Source organism: Acipenser ruthenus, chromosome 9 (genome assembly GCF_902713425.1).
Source record: "Acipenser ruthenus chromosome 9, fAciRut3.2 maternal haplotype, whole genome shotgun sequence".
Classification (NCBI taxonomy): domain Eukaryota; kingdom Metazoa; phylum Chordata; class Actinopteri; order Acipenseriformes; family Acipenseridae; genus Acipenser; species Acipenser ruthenus.
In genome coordinates this window covers 15,275,333-15,289,627 of record NC_081197.1, presented here as the reverse complement: position 1 = coordinate 15,289,627, position 14,295 = coordinate 15,275,333, and the positions used below count along the sequence as shown (strand labels likewise).

At 38.2% G+C, this 14,295-nt stretch overlaps 1 protein-coding gene across 27 annotated transcripts in view; it reads right to left on the bottom strand.

Annotated features, from left to right (window-relative positions):
* The window catches only part of LOC117405087 (neurobeachin), a 349,257-nt gene that overhangs the window by 182,027 nt on the left and 152,935 nt on the right, over positions 1 to 14,295 (bottom strand). For 18 of the 27 annotated variants that reach the window (XM_059031199.1, XM_059031208.1, XM_059031201.1 and 15 more), the window contains exons 22-27: positions 12,259 to 13,263; positions 6,402 to 6,619; positions 4,146 to 4,299; positions 3,829 to 3,852; positions 1,689 to 1,869; positions 123 to 253 (exon numbers count right to left, since the gene is read on the bottom strand). In XM_059031199.1, the coding sequence (XP_058887182.1) occupies positions 123 to 253; positions 1,689 to 1,869; positions 3,829 to 3,852; positions 4,146 to 4,299; positions 6,402 to 6,619; positions 12,259 to 13,263 (1,713 nt within the window). The remainder of the gene's footprint in view (positions 1 to 122; positions 254 to 1,688; positions 1,870 to 3,828; positions 3,853 to 4,145; positions 4,300 to 6,401; positions 6,620 to 12,258; positions 13,264 to 14,295) is intronic. The other 9 variants (XM_059031202.1, XM_059031225.1, XM_059031226.1 and 6 more) reach the window with 1 other exon arrangement.

The following is a 14,295-nucleotide window of genomic DNA, read 5'->3' as shown; positions in this document are numbered from 1 at the left end:
AATACATAACCCTTTCTGTAGCAGCCTGTTCTAGATCACTGGATATGTGTAAGGACAAGTAGACAAAGGAATGTTTTGAAAGCCAGGTTGAGGATGTAACAGAAGTAGACAAGCGAGATTACCTTGGCAGCAGTTGTTCCGCTCGCACTCTGCAGGTTCTCCTGAGTCTTACTGTTCGGCATTGAGGACTTTGTCGTTCTGTCACGTTGTCTTTGCCTGCATTCCAGGCAGTTCCGCACAGCAACACAACACACTGGCAAACGACATTTTATTCAGTTAAATATAAGCAAGATTAGGGTTTATTCTTGAAAGTCATAACATTTTAATAAATGTAGCTTCCCTTCAACAATTGGGACACACAAATACATGCAGAACAACTAGTTTGGTGTCTAGAAAAACTAGTTTGGTGGCTTCCAGTCCCTATTGCAATAACCCATTTTTGGGGGGAAAATTAACAGATATTCAAATGTGCTTTGGTAGTTAATTAATAATATTTGGGATATCATAGCACTTGAGAGATGGATTACTCATCAAAAGCATTTGCTTGTATTTGAAGATGAGTCATTTCATGTCCAATCAACCATTCTGCTCCAGCTTCACCATCTTAGATTTCTGTTATGGAAAAAAGTGTTTTGGTTTCTCTGGAATAGTTCTGAAGATATGACTTCTGTGGTCAGTGCATTTTTGTGTTTTCTCTATATTTTGGAGGTTTATATAATTCTAGGGGTTGCTGTAATTTGTGTCTGTAGCTATCAACAACCTTCACTTCACTGGAAATATCACATCACATATCACATTTGGAGTGCTTCATATAGTCAATGTTGACCAGAGGGTAGCATACACCCATGGATTGTATCTCAGAAAGTATTCAAGATATCTACGTGACATTCCATGAAATGCATCCCTTGTCCAAACACTGCAATTTGAGTCCTACCATGAGCAAAAAGGGGGTCTTGATAAAATAGGAAATTAATTACCTAAACCCAGTCTTTATGCATTCCTAGAAAATAGGTAAGACAATGGGGTATTTTGGAGTATCACTGCACTTGTCAGTCACCTTGCTCATTAAAAAATCTTGCAAATATTTGAAGAGGGACTGATCTGCTCAGAGTGTTAAAAAGGGAAATGAATATACCACACAGTTGTTCAGCATTAATCCATAGGTTCCAATATTTATTTTAAAATGTATTTTCTTATTTCCAAGATTTTATATTTTTCCTACTTCCCATAAATATTTATATAATTTGTTTCTGAAAGGAATGCAGACATGTCAATGCTTTATAACTAGCAGGAAACAGCTTGAACAATAATGACCCTGCTTGCAACTAAGTTGTTTTATTAATATTGTTGCTTCTGTGGGGAAAAGGTTTGCATTCACTTTAAAAGGGGGTTCGTGGTGTTTTATGATGCATCAATGCAGCTAGCTGTACACTATATGATGACATAGGAGTCTGCACAAAGCTACACTTGTATGTAGAAATGTAAAACTCAACTTAAGTGTTAGTCTTTTTAAAGGGAAAAAAATACCAGATAATACTGAAATGAAAATGCATTGAAAACTAACATGTTGTTTTGAAAGAAATTAGGAAAGCACACGTTCAGAGTTCAGTTAAAGGTTGTTCGAGATCCCCTCACGTGGAAGTAATTGCTAAATGCACACTGTCTACAAGTCAGACACACAGACTGACCGAGCCTCAGGCACTGTCGCATTAAGCCTCCAGAAGACATGTTCTTTTCCGCTTCAATCTCACTGAAATTGAGGGAGCTGGCAAACACCAGCACATCAACCATGGCCATGAGCCTGCTGAGAAAGGTGACTGCTGTCTCCGCTGACATGCCTTGAGTTGCTTCAATATTCTCCAGCTCCGTCTTTAGAAAAAATAAAAAATAGGACATTTTATCTAATTTACAAATAAACAGTCTAAAACAGTATGGGCGGCATTAAGTGGTCCCAAATTCATATCCTGGTCAAGTGATTACATGGCTACCATTTCCTATTCTTTCAGAATTGTGGGTAATAAAGAACGATATCCCATTATTTACACTACACAGTTTTCTTTCAGAAGGACACAAAATTATGTTAACTCGTGTCTCAAAATATTAAAAAAAATTCTAAATCCACTGCACTATCCTTCACAGGAACCACAAACACTGTGCACATTCCAGCAAAGTCGTAAAATAGGACAAGTAAAAGTGATTTTAATCTTCAGATCCATTTTTCTATTTTTTTTTTTTTATTTTTTTTTTAAAGTAAATTATTTTCATTAAAAAAGGCCATGCATAATTTTGTGTGTGTGTGTGTGTGTGTGACAGGTGCAAGGCAAAACATAATTGGAGACTTAAGCCCTCTGTTTATTTAATAGTGCAGTATAACACAGACAGGCAACCACAGTGTGAGTTTCCCCCACTGCCCCTCCAATGTGCCAAAGTCCTGATAAGGGGGAAGCGTCCAACTAAAGGGGGAAAGGGGTGTAGCTCAGTCTCCATGTCTGGAATGGGGCCAATTAGTGCGAATTACATTGGAGGTTTTCAGATGTGAACACCTGTCATCAAGAAACTGGAGGTCCTTGAGAATTCATTCCACATAGACTGTCAACAGTGATCATAGTCACGATGACCCCATCCTGAACCTATCTCTACCACGTGACACTGAAAGACCTGAATCAGGCTCATTCGCAAGCCTTTCTCTTCTTTTACCGCTGGCCTGGTTTCAAAACTCAGTTTACTGGTGAGTTTGGTGGTCAGATTAGTCCCTAATGCTGAGTTGTATCCAGCACCCTTCACAATCACTAACAATTAAAAGAACAGCTCTCTATGTGGTTCAGTGCCACGCAGTAGAATGGGGCAATCAAGAATGAATTCCATTGGGCTGGACCAAGGTTAGCAAAATTTGAAATACAAAGCTGTTGCAGAGGGATTTATAAATTGCTTTCCTTCATACAATCATCTGCACCTTGCTTGTATTTTTGAAAGTGTCCTGAATAACTAAAAATAATTTTGTCTAGCTTAAGCAAAGTTTTGTTTGGTTTTCAAGGGAAGGGGGAGGGGGGAAGGGTGGTGGTAGTTATTTCTGAAAAACACAAGCAGACTGAATACAGTACATGTAGGAGTTATTCCCATTTTGATTTGAATGACTACTACGCACCTCACCAACAGGGCCTATACTGTTAGACAATAGGGCAACGTCATGACTCTTTGCCACTACTCGAGCTAAAGCCTCCCTTGGGAATGGTTGTGAGCAATCACTTGCTTCAGTCTTACATGTTAACAAAAAAGGAAACAGCCTTGAAAATCGTCACTTATAAAAGTATTGTTAATAATTATTTGTGTTGCTACATTTGCAGTGAGTGAGCTGAGGTTAAGTCATCGCAGTAAAAGCTGCTGGGTTCCTCAGCTACTCCGAGGAAAGCTACATTAAGAGCAACCTCATTATACAGCTTGTTGAAAAACAACAAGGAGATGGCTTAAACTGTGTTAAGAAAAAAACAAAAAAAACAATACTAGAAATATAAAAAGAAAACTATGCAACTCTCAGGAATAAAAAATAAATAAATGTAATACTGCACCAAGAAGTTTTGGCATAAGCAGGAGCCGTAACTTCACCCTTAAAAAAGCTTTTTCACAGATACAGTTTGTTCACAGATATAGTAGAAACAAGAGATTAACCAGCTTGGTATTTATATATACATATAAAAAGGTTGGTATTCAAAATAAAAGGAGTACAATAAAACTATATGTATCAAAATATTAAAGTGCCAATTGTTTACATGCCAAATGACACAAATGAAAATGCGTGTGCATTACAAAATATAAGAAACTGAAACTTACAGCGGAAATACTAACCTTAGAACCCTGGACATGCAACAGACAAAACGAACAACAGAGCACAACAACACAGGAAAAAAAGACAATTAAAATCAAAGGAAAATCGCATTGTCTTTTAGGATACTATTCAGAAATCATCCCTTTCTCTGAAGCACTTAAACAAAAGCTATAAGGTTCAATAAAAAGCCTTTGCATGATCATGTCAATTAAAGGCAGGCATTAACAACATGTATTAACAAAACGATTTTAAGCAAGATTGTGTCACATTTTCTTCCACTAGATGGGGATATGCGCCAAAAGATGGGAATTGTGCTACTTACAGAAGGGGACGTAGCTGCAGATAACAAAGGCAATATTCCTCCACAGGCAATAATTATGTTGTCTACCATCTGGGAAATTAGGTGAATGGTGTTATGCACAAAAATTATGTTTTCATTACTGTTGACAAAGTCCATTACTGATTTTGTGGAGTGGCTGAAAAAAAAACAAAAAAAAAAACATTTTTTATTAAAAAAAATAAAAATGTATAAAAATGTAACACAACTTAACAAGGCAGACTTTACGGTACTTTAATTTCGCAAACAATATGATCGTTATTTTCAGTTCTAAATATGCAATACCATTATTATTATTATTATTATTATTATTATTATTATTATTATTATTATTATAGAAGTATGTTGCTATATATATACGTTTTCCATATTGCATCTGTTTGATTCTAAGTTTTAATGAGACAGTAGAGGCTCAAAACAAAAGCAATCTTCTACTCTTTAATGGATTCTAAAGAGGATATACATTAGTGTGCTTTTATTAAACTATTATATTAGTTGTTATGGACTCTGAAGATTTGTGTATTTACTGTTTGTATAATTGTGAAGACTTGTTATTCACCTTGGGTTCCATAAAAAGTACTTAAAATAAATGTTGCCTAACCCATTCCTTTCTACAGTATGTCAGATTAGAATAACATTCAGAGCATACAAGATAGTGATATACTATGCACATTATCAATCATATATTACAGTCAGTGTGGGTGCCAATTATTAATTGCCATGTTTCCTTTTTTAAAGCAATTCTGGATTGATTTAGCACTTTTTTTATATACCTTGGTCAATATGGTATGCATGCAAACACTTAAGATGAATCCAATCATAAAAGCATGCACCGTTCTTATTTTAATTTATATTGAAATTTCATACAGATATGATCTGCTACTCAAGCTGGGATGAAAGCCAAACATTATCACTCTTTGTTAGCATTTCATTCTGTTTTTTTTTTTTTTTAAACTTCTTTCATTTTGGACGAGCAATCACGTTTACTTTCAAAAAGATGTTTTGCACTTACTGTTATGTATCCATTGGGTGAGCAGAAACACAGCTAGTGTGGTATTTATTTAGTGTCAGTGCTGTGCTCAAATATATTTTGATATTCCCACCAGTTAACCCACGTTACACTGGAAACATCAGAGGCACGTCTACACAGCTCTCCACCCTCCTTGAAACTGAGATATTCAACAACAAGGGCAGCAGTGTGCGGTAGTGGTTATGGCTCTGGACTCTTGACCAGAGGGTCGTGGGTTCAACCCCAGGTGAGGGACGCTGCTGCTGTACCCTTGAGCAAGGTACTTTACCTAGATTGCTCCAGTTAAAACCCAACTGTATAAATGGGTAATTGTATGTAAAAATAATGTGATATCTTGTAACTATTGTAAGTCGCCCTGGATAAGGGCGTCTGCTAAGAAATAAATAATAGGTGGTGCAAATTAACTACATACTTTACTTAAAGGTACAGGAACGAATTAGTAAAAAAAAATAATTACAAAAATAATTAAAACGAATTAGTAAAAAAAAAATAATTACAAACTGGATGAAAAGGGGGGAAGGGGGGGGGGGGGGGAGGTTACACCATTTTAAGTAAGTTTCTCAAGATTATTTCCAAAAGAAACCTTTTTCTTTCTTCAAAACTGAACCAGTGCAGGTCACTGAGAAGAAATGACAAAGCTGGTCTGATCTGCTCTTTTAGTCCAAGTACAGAAGTCATCTTTTTGTGCCAGGCATTTGTGCCAGACATGCAGCATAAGGACCTGGCTTACATGTTTGCAAATGTTAGCAAACCCCAGTTATAACTGCTGATATAGTATGAAGGCATCAAAGAATCTCTGCATAATCACCAGAAAATACGCTCCTGTTAACTTTGTTTGCTAACAGTAAAAGAGAAATCAGTATTTTACTGATCCTTTAATTACTTAATCCACTTTAAATCCGTTCTCACAAACAAAATGTAATTAATGATTGAGAAGAATCAATACCTGGGGTTGGTCAAGCAAAATCCCATATGTCATTTATGTGGGTGAGATGATTCAGTTCAGTTTCCATAACCAATTCTATTTAGAATGACTCATAAAGAAGAATTCAACTGAGATGGTCTTCTCTTTTGAACATGTGCCCCCCAGAGAAGGCCTGCGCCAATAGCCACTACATTACAATGAAATAACTTCAAATAACAAACCTGTGAGAATCAAATATGACAATGAGGTAAAAGGCCTTTTACCACCATAGTCCTGAAAAACTCACCTTCTCCAAACATGGACATCTGTCTCCAGAGCAAAGAGCAAATCAGTAAGAAGTCGCTGGTGCATGGGGGACCACTTGAACTCTGGGATTCGAAACATGGTGGTACGAGGTCCAGGGCTGAACTGCCGCCTCTGCTCCTCTGTCATTGGCATTCCTCTGAAGCCCAGGTCAACCCTCAGGTCCCTTTCCATCTGGCTTTCTGGACGGCCCTGGACAGCCTAGGGCAAGGGAAGCGTTAGCACCTCAGTTACCATGTAGAAACACATTCATTTTCACTGGAAGAACTGAGCTTGAAGCAGGAAAAAGTTGCTTCAAGTTTCAAATAGCCAGCAGGATCTACTCAATTGGTCTAAACAGTGCAAAGTATCAATGCCATTTACATCATTAAAACAGGGCACTTCCTGGCATTCAACATTATTTCAAAGACAAAGATACTGATGTTGGTTTTCATAACTTTGGTAACCTGGGGCTGTCTTTTCACAATCAATATGTCGGCTCTGTGGTTCTGATTGAATCCAGATCCATGACCCCGTACTTTAAAGAATGCTTTAGAGATATTTACTTCCATTTTAATTGTATTTAATGCACTGAACATCTTGAATTTGACATATAGAAACCAGAAGATGCTCTGGAGCTTGTAATGAATCAGTTAACTCATACATAATGCAGTTCAATAGGCTTCCCATTATGAGAGAGTAAATATATAATAAAGATATATATATATATATATATATATATATATATATATATATATATATATATATATATATATATATATATATATAGTACCAGTCAAAAGTTTGAGTACACTTGCTGGAAGCTAGGTTTTTTTCATAATTGACAATGTTTTATGTCGTGTACGTTTCTGTAAATACTTAAAAATAAAAACACATGTTACAATATACAAAACAAAACATAAGGAGTATCAAAGCAATGTTCAAGAAAATTGAAAATTGTCTTTAAATCTTGGATTCCTCAAAATAGCCACCCTTTGCCTTAATAACAGCCTCACAAACACGAGGCATTCGGTTAACAAGTTTCAGCAGGAAATCACCCGACATGTCTTCCCAGCTCTTCTGCAGCAATTCCCAGAGATGTAGGGCACTTGTGGGTAGCTTTGCTTTGACTCTTCTGTCCAGTTCGTCCCATAAAAGTTCTATGGGATTGAGGTCTGGAGACTGGGCAGGCCAGGTCATTAGATTGAGTTGTCCTTCACTTTCCTTCTTCGCCAGATAGTTCTTGCACAACTTTGAGGTGTGTTTCGGGTCATTATCTTGCTGAAGAATGAAGGACTGCCCAACTAGCCATAATCCTGATGGAATGGCATGCCTCTGAGGTATGCTATGATAGCCATGCTATGGTTGAGCTTGCCATGGACTTGGTAAAGATCGCCAACTCTGTCACCAGCAAAGCAACCCCAGACCACGACACTGCCTCCTCCATGCTTGACAGTGGGAACCACACATGCAGAACTCATGCACTCACCCTCTCTGCGTCTTACAAATACTCGGCGCTTGGACCCAAATATTTCAAATTTTGACTCATCGGTCCATAAGACCGACTTCCACTCCTCCCACGTCCAGTTTCTGTGTTTTTTGGCCCAGGCAAGTCTCTTCCTCTTATTCTGCACTCTTAACAATGGTTTCTTTGCAGCAATTATTCCAGTTAGGCCAGCTTCACGCAATCTCCTCTGAACAGTTGATGTTGAAACATTTGTACTTCTAGTAGCATTTAGCTGAGCTTGTATTTCAGGGGCAGTTAATTGCCAGTTTCGCAGACTTGTGACTCGAATGAACTTGTTCTCTGATTCTGAGGTCACCCTTGGCCTGCCTGACCTTGTTCGGTCCTCATGAGTGCCAGTTTCTTCAAAATGTTTGATGGTCTTGGCCACAGTAGTTACAGACACTCGCAAAGTTCTTGCGATTTGTCTTAAAGATTGACCTTCATTTCTTAAAGTAATTACAGACTTTTTTCTTTGCTTAACTGAGCGTATTTTGCCATTTTCTGCTCCATTACATTCAGGAATAACAAACTTGTGCCTATGCTACCTATATTTATAGTAGTGACCATTTCATTGAAATTGACAAGATTTACATTTTCATTTAAAAATAAAAATTTTGAATGCAATTCACTTATGATTATCAGCTTATATAAGTACACGTATCATATAATGAAATATTAAGTGTTTATAGACAAGTTTATACAGTTAAAAGCATAGATAATCATGAAAAACCTGGTTTCAACTTTTGACTGGTACTGTATATATATATATATATATATATATTATCTTTAATTTCACACATGTCTCCAATCTTGTAATCAGTCATTCAGCCTATTTAAATGGAGAAAAGTAGTCACTGTGCTGTTTGGTATCATTGTGTGCACCACACTGAACAAGGACCAGAGAAAGCAAAGGAGAGAGTTGTCTGAGGAGATCAGAAAGAAAATAATAGACAAGCATGGTAAAGGTAAAGGCTACAAGACCATCTCCAAGCAGCTTGATATTCCTGTGACAACAGTTGCAAATATTATTAAGAAGTTTAAGGTCCATGGAACTGTAGCCAACCTCCCTGGGCGTGGCCGCAAGAGGAAAATCGACCCCAGATTGAACAAAAGGATAGTGCGAATGGTAGAAAAAGAACCAAGGATAATTGCCAAAGAGATACAAGCTGAACTCCAAGGTGAAGGTACGTCAGTTTCTGATCGCACCATCCGTCGCTTTTTGAGCGAAAGTGGGCTCCATGGAAGAAGACCCAGGAGGACTCCACATTTGACAGAAAAACATAAAAAAGCCAGACTGGAATGTGCTAAAATGCATATTGACAAGCCACAATCCTTCTTGGAGAATGTCCTTTGGACAGATGAGTCAAAACTGGAGCTTTTTGGCAAGTCACATCAGCTCTATGTTCACAGACAAAAAAATGAAGCTTTTAAAGAAAAGAACACCATACCTACAGTGAAACATGGAGGAGGCTCGGTTATGTTCTGGGGCTGCTTTGCTGCGCCTGGCACAGGGTGCCTTGAATCTGTGCAGGGCACAATGAAATCTCAAGACTATCATGGCATTCTGGAGCAAAACGTACTGCCCAGTGTCAGAAAGCTCTGTCTCAGTCGCAGGTCATGGGTCCACCAACAGGATAATGACCCAAAACACACTGCTAAAAGCACCCAAGAATGGATAAGAACAAAACATTGGACTATTCTGAAGTGGCATTCTATGAGTCCTAATCTGAATCCTATCGAACATCTATGGAAAGAGCTGAAACTTGCAGTCTGGAGAAGGCACCCATCAGACCTGAGACAGCTGGAGCAGTTTGCTCAGGAAGAGTGGGCCAAACTACCTGTTAACAGGTGCAGAAGTCTCATTGAGAGCTACAGAAAACGTTTGATTGCAGTGATTGCCTCTAAAGGTTGTGCAACAAAATATTAGGTTAGCGGTCCCATCATTTTTGTCCATGCCATTTTCATTTGTTTTCTTATTTACAATATTATGTTGAATAAAAAATCAAAAGCAAAGTCTGATTTCTATTAAATATGGAATAAACAATGGTGGATGCCAATTACTTTTGTCAGTTTCAAGTTATTTCAGAGAAAATTGTGCATTCTTCGTTTTTTGTGGAGGGGTACCAACAAATTTGAGCACGTCTGTATATATATATATATATATATATATATATATATATATATATATATATATACACACATAGATATACATATACATGTACATATATATATATATATATATATATATATATATATATATATATATATATATATATATATATATATATCCTGCACTCTCAGCGGCAGTGCATTAACTGGATTAGCCATTCGGGGATCCCCACACCGTCTGTCTTAACATAACTTCCGCTAGGAAGATTCAGACTCAATTATAGAAATTAGAGTATAAATGATGCATGACATTCCACTCTTTGACCTGTAAGCTCCTTGTTTCCAAATGAATGGTTAACAGGTCAGACAGGAAGGCAGACGGTGGAAATAAAAGCATATAAATCACACATTTTGTTTTTATGGGGGAGTTGGATGTCGTAACCATTGTCATTTTCTGTAACCCCTGGAAATCTGTGTAGGGGTGCCTATCAGGGTTAAAAACACAATAACAGCTGCAGCTGTTTTAAAAAACACACTTTTAAGTCAAATTCTCTCTGAGCTATTTAAACATAAACAATTAAGACAACATAATTGGTGGTTTTTAAATTATAAGCCCTATACTCATTATTTAAAGTCTAAACATTTCAGAGACATATAATAGATCTCGTTTCTATTAAAGTGTTGACTCTCAGGCTCCACAAATGATATTTAATGGATTCTAGCAGAAACACCCCACCCTCACTATCCTTTTGTGCCTAAATACATCAGACCATGAAATTATTGAGTCTTCCTAACATCTAAGAACAGGTCTTGCCAGATGATCAGGGCCTATATATATCGTTTCCTTGTGTTAGAATGATGGTATTGCAAGATAAGATCATACGGCTATTAAATCTGCGGAAGATACGCAATCAGTTCAATATGTAAAATAATAACGTTCTTATTAAGTTTATGTTATTGATGCAAGTATTACTGAAATTGCGATGTTTGTCACATAATTCTTTACTAAATTATTGCTGTTATATACCAAATATGCTAATATTAATATTGTTATTCATATTTAGGCAGTAGTATGAAATACATGTTGGTTACCACCATCATGATTATTACTTAATAACAGAAAGGTAATGTTTTTGTGACTCCCTTGTTTCAGTTGTGCAATGCTAATTAAAGAAGAAATGAATATGATAAGTTGTAGCAGGTGTGTAGGCTATTAAGAAATAATGTATTTGTCTATAAATTCACACGGGGTAATACATCAATACATCATTCGTAAATGGCTTATCTCGCACTTCTGGAAGACCTTGCTAAAGCTGCTTTTCGGCGCGAGAGTGTTTCAGGATCGTTATGACATTCACAGCAAGTACAGAAGAACTTTTCCCAAGATACCGCTTTCCAAAGGTGGTCCTAATGGAATTGTGCTAGATGTTGGGTCCTAGGTTGCACAGACCAATGAAGCGCACACATCTTATTCCTGCACATATTCAAGTTCTGTCTATTATTGGCTAATTGGCCATTGTTAGCTTTCAAATGCAGATCTGAGATATAATTGGCATTTCACAAGCCTCTTTTGGGGCTTGATGCCGGGTTTTGGACTTGATCCTTTCACTCTGTCCTCGGTACAATTTCCCTACAGGGAAGAACAGCAGATTGGAGTAAAAAGGGATTTTCATTCATAAGCTGGGTTCCCCAATGCGATCAGTGCTACAGATTGTACTCATGTAGCAATTAAAGCACCAAGAGCGAATTAATTTATTTTCATGAACAGAAAACAGTACAATTCAATTAATGTACAGGTTCTATATGATGCCGGTCTGTATACTAAATGTTGTGGCTAAATGGCCAGACGGAACCCACAATTAATTTATTCTTCAAAACAGCAGTGTGGGCACTTTACCATATATGGCTATATTGGGTTGTTTTAAAAGCAAATTTCAACATGCAAAACAGCTTTAGTGAGATTGAGATTTATTAACTCCTATTACTCATAAACGTGCGTACAAGTGCCTTACACAAGATTGATAAATAAGAATTGAAATATGCATGCAAGAGTTCTAAACTTTATGCGTACAAACAAATCAAGTGATTTATTCGAGCACGAATGATAAATATTGGCCCAGGAAAAGCTCCTATAATCCACGCAGACTGTCAGTGCCTGTGCAGAACAGCCCTCTCTATTATGCATGGTACTGTATGGACTATACTATATATTTTGGCAAAATGCTTGTCTTGCAAATAAACTTACTTGGGTAGTAGTAGCTGTTGTTTGGATCTTCTTGATCTCTTTATCTTTGCCATCATCAGATCTCTCCGTGTCTGACATGGTACTGGCAGCATCCGCGCTACCTGCTGTTTTGATCACAGATGGATCTGAGTCAACCCCTGTAATATCTGCATACTCTGCCACTTTGGATGCGGCTGCAGCCTCTGCAATGGAGCTTATTTCGGCCAAAGTCGTTTGGATCTTGAACTCGTTGTCATCAAGGATGTTTGTTGAAGTAGTAAGGTCAGCACTACCCGTCATGTGAGCCAGGAGACCCAAGTCATCGCTGGCACTGGTGTGCACATGAGCATCCTGGGAATTCGGCATTACAATGGGGACGTTGGACGTGAAGTCGGGCAGCAGCTTCTCGTCTTGGCTCGGAACCTTATTGAACAGAAACGAGTTGTTGTTGTTGGGGATGCTGTCCTTTTCGTCAGCCAGTGTTATCAAGGGGCCGCTGTCTTTGTCTTCGCTTTGCTTGGGAATGAGGGTCCCATTGACGTTACTCTTCAGCTTCTCCACGGCTGCGCAGTAGACGTTGTCCAAGAGGGAGTCTACCTCCACCAGGCTGCCATTTTCTCTTCCAGCCAATGTCTCTGGGGACAGGTCCATATCGTCCAGCTTCACTTCAGTTGCCTCCACCTTCTCCGCCTTGATGTCCACCAACAGGTCATGGACCTCCACCCGCACACCGCTCACCTGCCTTTCTGGAGCTACCAGCCCATCTTCTGGCACCTTAGTCTCGGCTAGCAGGTTCCTGGAATCCGTGGTCACCGGGTAGTCAGTTTCGCTTTCGGGGGTTTGGGTCTGAGAGTTGTCGTCGATCTCTCTGATCTCAATGGCTCCTTTCACTCCAGAGGCCTGAGCAGACAGGCCTGAGATGGTGCTGACACCTCCTTTTTTCCCCTTTTTGATATTCTCCTCCTCCTGTCTCTGGTACTCCTCGTACATCTTGGCCAGGTATTCCTTGTGAGCTTCGTAGGTCACCTGGAGAAACAAATCCAAGGCTTTAGTACAGAAAACATACTGATTATCAGACAATGGGTTTGGTTTTCGTTGTGTTTACAACCATGCCATGGTAGCCCCCAAAATGTAATAAAACTATCAAGAATTAACTTAGAATGTTCATTGAACTGCTCCTAGTTGCTTGTTTCTGGCTGGTTTTCCTTTCTGAAACACAAATAAGGGGCAAACGGTGCACTGGTGACCCATTTAAATTCACTAAAACTGATTTTCCTTATGGAGTATTAGCTGAGTTAATGGGACTGTAACGTTTTAATCATTGTTATTCTGGACAAATCCTTGTTCTGGGTAGAGCAGTTGATTGGCAATGCTATTTTATGCATCCCAAAATCCTCCATCATAAGCTTCTCAAAGAGGTTATCAATATGGAGCACATATAAACTACTTCCTAGAGGGTGGTACAGTGGAACGGTTCTAAATCTTTTATATATATATATATATATATATATATATATATATATATATATATATATATATATATATATATATATATATATATATATATGAACATCGGCCCATCTTGCTCGTTTGGTTGTTAGTAGCTTATTGATCCCAGAATCTCATCAAGCAGCTTCTTGAAGGATCCCAGGGTGTCAGTTTCAACAACATTAATGAGGAGTTGGTTCCAGACCCTCACAATTCTCTGTGTAAGAAAGTGTCTCCTATTTTCTGATACTATAACACTGCTTGACAGAATGCCCCTTTATCTAATCTCCATTTGTGACCCCTGGTCCTTGTTTTTTTTTTCAGGTCGAAAAAGTCCCCTGGGTCGACATTGTCAATACCTTTTAGAATTTTGAATGCTTGAATCAGATCACCACGTAGTCTTCTTTGTTCAAGACTGAATAGATTCAATTCTTTTAGCCTGTCTGCATATGACATGCCTTTTAAACCTGGGATAATTCTGGTAGCTCTTCTTTGCACTCTTTCTACAGCAGCAGTATCCTTTTTGTAACGAGGTGACCAGAACGGAACACAATATTCTAGATGAGGTCT